Genomic DNA, 7090 nt, shown 5'->3' with positions numbered 1-7090 from the left:
CTATATATTTTTAGTTGTCCGATTAATTTCTTTCTATTTTTAGTAGACACGGGTCTCGCTCTTGTTCAAGCTGGTCTCAAACTCCTGACCTTGAGCTATCCACCCGCCTCGGCCTCCCAGAGTGCTGGGATTACAGGCGTCGGCCACCGCGCCCGGTCCTTGTTACACTTTTCACGAGAGGTTGACAAAAATCAACATTACAATGCTAATGTCAGAAATCTCCACGTGGGATGATGTCAGATGTGAAAGAGGTTTTCGTGGGAAGAGATTTTCCCTTTTTCCTTCCTCATCCTGTTTTCGCTGTTGTCGACTGTTTTAAGGGAGCGCTATCCGTCTGAGGGACGGGGCAGAAGAAATCAATAGCAGAGCATGTGGTAGTCGTTAAAAGGAAGTATGGTTTATAATCCCATCCTCACACACACACACGTGCAACACGCGTGGTCGGTCGCACCCAGCACCCGGCTGCCCCTGAGCGGACGCCACCAGCCAGAACACCGGGCAGCAGACACTGGCCTTCCCTCTCCTACAACCCACCTTCCCAGTCATTTCCATTTTTCAAAAGACGCGGACCCTCGGAGACGGGCTGTGCCCTTTTATGTTTATAGAAGAGGTGGCCTTCCCTCTTGCTGAGACATCCTGGATTTTTTTTCTCTTTGGAAAGTCAAACTAACTGGGGAGCAGCTACAGTTGGGGAGAGGAAAAAACCAAAGTGACGGCCTGCCAGGCGGTGAAGCATTGCGGAAACCGCGACGGCGGGGAAACCGCAAGAGCTGCCCCACGGACGCGCCGGCCGGCCGAGAATGACCTTCTCACAGGCTGCCTGCTGCTGAAGGATGCAGAAGGCTTATCATCCCGGAAAATGATCCTTCCGCATCCGAGCAGGACAGGGACGCTGCGGGCCTGACAAGCGGGTCCCCTTGTTGCCCTGCAGGCACGGCAGGGCGTGGGCACGTCGCTCACGGAAACTGCTCCGCACAGCCGGACACAGACGCGTGGGACGCGGCGCCCCCGGGCCCACCTGTCACCAGAGCGGCCGTTTTTCCCAGGAGAGGTTTGCGGCCCTGCGGGAGACCCGGCTAACACACGAAGGAAGGAGCAAAAACGGTGGGGAAGGTACTGGAAGGAGAATTTAAGCTTCTTCTGGACGCCTGGATGTTAGAAGACGGCGATTCCTTTAGGAAGTAAAGCTCCGCCCTTGCGGGGCCTCAGGAAGGAAGCGTCTTAGCAGGTTCACCAGTTTTGCCAGCGGGTCCCGAAAGGACGATGATGACAGGGACCACAGCCGAGGTTTACCTGGCGTTCCCTGTCTGCCAGGCGCTGGGCTAAACGCTCTGTGTGCACCGGGGGTAGCAACGCCCCTGTTGAACAGACGACGAGGCCGAGGTTTAGAGAGTTTAAAGGATTTACACAGACGTGCCAGGGCCAGAATCGAGTCGGTAGCTTCCGGACGTGAAAGCCACACTCTCAGCCAGTGCGAGAAGCTCCGGTTGGACGGAGGGGACTTAGTCCAAAAAGAGAAAGACACTCTAGAGCCCTAGGATATTATTTCAAAATCAGATGAAAGAAAAATTCAAGGAGTAAAGGGCAGACAAAAGAGAAAAAAGAAGTAACAGTACCATTAACAGCTACCCCTTTTACCGAGTGCTCGCTATTTGCCAACCGTGGGAGTACTTTATGCGGATCAACCTCCTTCGATCCTTTAACTATTTGAAGCCGATGATTATTACTGCGCCCATTTAACAGCTGAAAAACTGAGGCTTAGAAAAGTAATTTGCCCCAGACCGATCTACTAGAAAGTGATAAAACAAGGACTCAAACCATGCTGTGCTGGATGTGAAAACCCGTGTTCTGCCCCCGGCGTGCACGGCCTCCCCCTCACCTCCTTCCCGCCTTCCTCGATGATGAAGAAGGGGTTCGTCCCGTCGGAGACCGTGAAGGTGAACCAGTCTCCGTGGGAGCTGCCGCCGCCGTGGCTGTAGCTGACCCGCTTCTGGTAGACGTCGTCCATGGTGAAGGTGGGGGCAGGGCGGAAACGCTGCCCGTCGGTGGTCCGCTCGATGGAGCCATGGCGCGGCGGCTGCACGACGGTGAACGTGACGGACTCGGCCTGTGCGGGGGGGAAAAGCCGGAGGGGCCGGGATGTTCATAACAGAAACCAGACGAGCGAGGGATGGTCAAGGGCAGCAGAACCTAAGACGTTTACAAAACAAGGCATCTTCTCTATAGATACCAAAAATGAAGCTAAAGAGAAAAACTATACTGTTTACTACAGTTGGACTTACATTCTGGTACCTTCAGTCATAGACAAAAACGTTTAATTTTGTTTTCTTCAGGTCATGAGGGAAAGCCTAGATTTTTTTTTTTTTTGAGATGGGGTCTTGCCATATTGTCCAGGCTGGTCTTAAACTCCTGGGCTCCAGCAATCCTCCTGCCTCAGCCTCCCAAGTATAAGAGCTGGGATGACAGGCACACACCACTGTGCCCAGTAGAAAGCTGGAATTTTTAACCATTATGAAGCTGACAGGAAACAGACATTTATTTAAAACTATTTATTTCCTTCCCATCCATTTTCTCTCACTTTTCTGAAACTCTTATATGCAGAATCCCATATGCATCAGACCAGAAGCTAATTTCTTGTTTTTAATTGCTGCTTCTAATGTAATCTCTAGAAGGGAAAAGAAAGAGGCATAAACCCTGCTCAGAACTTTCCAAAGGTTTTCCCACCACCTTAGAATAAGACGCCAGGGCCTGGTGTGGGCCACCAACGCCCTGCGTGAGTTGGTCCCCGTGTTCCTCTCTGGCTCCCTTCTCTCCTGCTTTTTTACTGGGTTCTTGCCTCTGGGCCTCCTGCAGCCTTTGTTGCGGTTACTCCCAGGGTCTAAGCACACTTGGGCACCTTCGCACTTTGGTCCTTCTGGCCGGACAGGGAATTCTCCCAGATAACCACACAGCTCGTTTGCCTAAAGATATCGCTGCTCAAGTACGACCTCCTCAGAGAGGCCGTTCCCAACCACTCTGTCTAAAACAGCACACCCGCCAATCTCTCCCCGACACCTCACTTTACTTCACGGCACTTACGCCTGACGTGAGGGGTTCTTTCTGTCTCTATTGTCTTTTCCCCCAGCCAAAGGCCGCAAACTCTCTAGACCTGGAACTTTATCTGTTTTGTTCGCAGCTTGTCTTTAGCACACAGAGCAGAGCCTGGAACCCAGGACGTATTAATATTTGATGAAAGAAGGAACACTTAAATGAACACGTGTGGCACAGAGAAGGGGAGACAGAGAGCTAATTAATAAGCGTGTTGTGCTTTTATGGGAGCTAAGTCACGCCAGAACGCGTGACGCTTTAACGAGGCAGCGTGAGGATGAGAGCTGGGTCTCCACACGCCTGCTTCGCTCTGGAAAGCCTGGTCTTTGCGGAGGCTCAAACTATAATCATTGGTTGCCATCCGAGAAACGCGGATGAAGGGCCAAGTGAGGACAAGGTGTGAGTGCGGAGAAGCCTCGTTCACTCTGACGAGAAATAATGAGAACGTCGGGTAAATGTGATCTGCCTGATTGTGAATCACACTAAAAACCAGCCTGATAAAGTGACTGCTACGTACAATCGGGGAGAGGAAAGGATGGATGCGTTTAGGTTTCAGAAAGGGCTTGGAAACAATCTGATCTCAAACGCATTAGTTTCTCTTTTCCAGAAGGCCTGGTATCTTCTGTGCTTTAAGCCTTCAAGGAAGCCCGCGCCAAGCCCGCCACTCCTCCCCGCCCTGCGACGCGCAGCCACCAAGCAACGGCCGCCGCCAGGACAGCCGCGGACCCCAGGGGGTGCTCCCACCTCAGTGTCCGCGTCCACCGCCTTGAGCTCGAACTCCGTGAGGGTCTTCCTCACGCCCTCCTGCACCCGCAGGCCTGCGCGCTGTACGACGGGCAGCGAGTCATCCACGGGCTGAATTGTGATGCGGAACGTCTGAGTCACCTAGGATGGCAGAAGAGCGCAGGTGGGACGTTCCTGCCCCAGCACCTGCCCGGCAAGCAGGAGGCGGGTGCCGTCTGCGATACTGTCCCTTCACACCATTCCCGGAGCTGCCGGCAGACCAGGAGCCCAGAAGCAGTGCCCCTGGGCGAGAGCCCCGCTGTGCCGACCCCGGCCCAGAGCGGAGGAGACCCAGCCCCCGTATCCTCAGCGGCTCTGCCCACCCCGTTCGGGGAAGACAGCGAGGCGTCAACGGCCATTCAGGGATGGAATCCGCTTCCTGTCCTACCTCACTGACTCCGTCAGACAGGGTGAAGCCGAAGGCGTCCGCGTGTTTCTCGGTCTCGCTGGAGTGGACATACTGCACGTTCCGGGAAGTCAGGTCGGCTTGAGTGAAGGAGCTGATCCGGACACCTAGCGAGCGGGAGAGAGGAACAGCCGAGGGAGGTCCAAACGCCAGCCGTGCATCCAAGCTGGGGAAACGCCACGCTCTCGCCAGACACAGTCCCTCGTGTTTTTCTTGCAGCGTTTCTGTCCTGCGCGTGAGGACCTGTGCTGGAGCTGTCTGTGGGTTTTCCCACCACCGCGTGTGTTCCGCGGGAGCCCATGTTAATTACTGAGGCTTCTACTGGGCCAGGTCAACAGCAGGCGCTCAATAAATGCTCCTCTCTCTTCTCCTGGGGTTCGTGTATGCAGCTAGTATCTGTGACATGGAGGGTCACTGCCTTATTCTCCACGCCTTCCTCCCTGAAGTGTCACATTCCCCCCTAGCCTCATAGGCCTGTCTGAAAACCTGCCCTAATTTTTACTATTGTGTGACGGTTTAGCTTTTGAACGCTGGAGTTACACACAGCCTTGTTTCTGTGATGGAGAAACACGCGATGTGTATTCCTGTGACGCGGGCCATCCTGGCCTCCGTGATTCCGTTGGATGTTCTTTTAAGTCCCTGTCACCTCCCAGGTCCACACATGATTCTAGCTTCCCACAGACCCCTTCAGCCAGCCAGGCGGTAACAGTACTCAGTGCATGACTTTGGGGCTCGAGCAAGCACTCCACGTCAAATCATAAATGACCTAGAAAAACGGCATCCTTTAGTGACGTGATGTAGAAAAAAATCACGTCAATTTTTTCCAGAGTCTTTTTAAATTAAAAAAACAATCTTACAATCTTAAGTAACGATAAGATCTCAAATGCACAACGTCTCTGTTTTTAAACACCTGGCAACAAGCAGCGACACAGCCCAGAGTTCCTGCTCCTGTCTCAGAACTGCGGGGCTCGTGCTCTGGCGCCCAGTCAAGACTGAGACAAATCACATCTTTTAGTGCTTAGTGCAAACTCTTTCTTTCTGATCCTGGGTATTGGGGTCTTCGTCCATTTAATCTAGTCCTTTAGTCTGGCCCTGAAATTCATGTTCTCTTTCCTGGAATTTACTATTTGTCATTGTTAATCCTGGCAAAACCAGTGTAGATTTTCTATAAAAAAAAAAAAAAAAGCAAGATTCTACTTTGACTCTTATTTAAGTGTGACGTCAACGTCACTGCTTCATCTTTAAAAAGAGAAAAATCAACCCACATGGTTTACACTTGCATCTCTCTTCATCCTCTGAAATTTGTCACCCAGATACAACAGCCTCCCGAATACTGGGGCATTAATTTTTTGATGAGGCATTTTATATTTCTGTGCTTGCTACATCAGTTTTTGACAGGCAAGAAATGTGGCACCCTGTCTTACAGCTTTGTCTTGTGGCTCTGGAAAGAAATCCATACCATTCTTTAAAAATTTAATAGCTTCAGACTGGCGGAACTGAGAAATTTAAATCTCTTTCCCCTGCCGGGACTCCGTCCTCACAGCGCACAGGAAAACACTGTCCGGATTCTCCCAATCACCTGGTCACCTAACCCACTGCTGCCTTTAGGAGAGTCTGAGACGGATGAAGGAAGGTGATAGATTTTGCCGTCCTCTTGGGAAGGAAGCTCCGGGATTGAATTTCTTACGCATTTATTATTGAGGTAAAGCTGACATATAACAAATCGCACCTAATTAAAGGGTGTGGTTTCGTAAGTTTTGGCAGACCCATGAAACCACCACCCCACTCAAAACAGCGAACCTGTCCACCACCCTGAAAGTTTCCAACGGACGCTTCCTAATCCTTCCGTCCTCCCCTTCTCCATTTCCGACCCCATCCCAAAGCAACTGACGGGCTGCTTCCTGACACTACAGGTCAGCTGGTATTTTCCCTACTTTTTAATAAATACAATCATACGGTATATACTACCGTACGTCTGGTTTCTTTCACTCAGCGTAATTATTTCACGGTTCATCCATGTTGCCGGGTGGTATTCTACTGTGTGGACATATCGCAGTTCACCTGTTCACCTGTGAACACGCATTTGGGTTACTTCCAGTTTGGGGCTACTACAGGTAAAGCTGCTATGATTACTTGTGTACAAGTCTTTGTATGGACATATGTTTTCATTCTTTCTGGGTAAACCTCTAGGAGGGAATGGCTGGGATATATGTTAGATATGTGCTTAATGTTTATGGAAACCACCAAACTGTGTTTCTGCAGCGGTTGTACCATTTTACACGCTTTCACCAGCAACGTGTGGGAGCTCCAGGCTTGATCTTAGTGTGACTTTCCCAGTTCAGGCCAGCAAACATTGAGCACCTACTGTAGGCAGAACACTGTCAAGGCTTGCTTATGTATGTTGAATTTTATCTTTTAACAACTCTAGGGGGTTGAGGTTAGCATATTTATTACCTCCACTTTTGTAGATTATGATGCTGTAATTGAACCATTTATGTAATTAAAAGGGCACGGTCACAGAGCTAATGAGGGGGCAGTGCTGGCATTGGAACTCAAGGTGGACCTATCACTGAAAAATCACCATCGGCCGGGCACAGTGGCTCACGCCTGTAATCCCAGCACTCTGGGAGGCCAAGGCAGGAGGATCACTCAAGGTCAGGGGTTCGAGATCAACCTGAGCAAGAGTGAGACCCCGTCTCTACTAAAAATAGAAAGAAATTAGCAAAACAACTAAAAATAGAAAAAATTAGCTGGGCATGGTGGCGCATGCCTGTAGTCCCAGCTACTTGGGAGGCTGAGGCAGGAGGATCACTT

At 50.9% G+C, this 7090-nt stretch overlaps 1 protein-coding gene across 1 annotated transcript in view; it reads right to left on the bottom strand.

Moving 5' to 3' along the window:
* Positions 1-7090, bottom strand: part of FRAS1 (Fraser extracellular matrix complex subunit 1) — a 208114-nt gene that overhangs the window by 63961 nt on the left and 137063 nt on the right. Inside the window, 3 exon segments of the mRNA XM_012653893.1 lie at positions 1742-2107; positions 3832-3972; positions 4259-4383. Coding sequence (XP_012509347.1) covers positions 1742-2107; positions 3832-3972; positions 4259-4383 — 632 coding nt within the window.

This window comes from Propithecus coquereli, unplaced genomic scaffold (genome assembly GCF_000956105.1).
Source record: "Propithecus coquereli isolate 6110/MARCELLA unplaced genomic scaffold, Pcoq_1.0 Scaffold433, whole genome shotgun sequence".
In the NCBI taxonomy this organism is placed as follows: Eukaryota; Metazoa; Chordata; class Mammalia; order Primates; family Indriidae; genus Propithecus; species Propithecus coquereli.
Note: the sequence above shows the minus strand (reverse complement) of the source record. Positions and strands in the feature narration are given on the sequence as shown.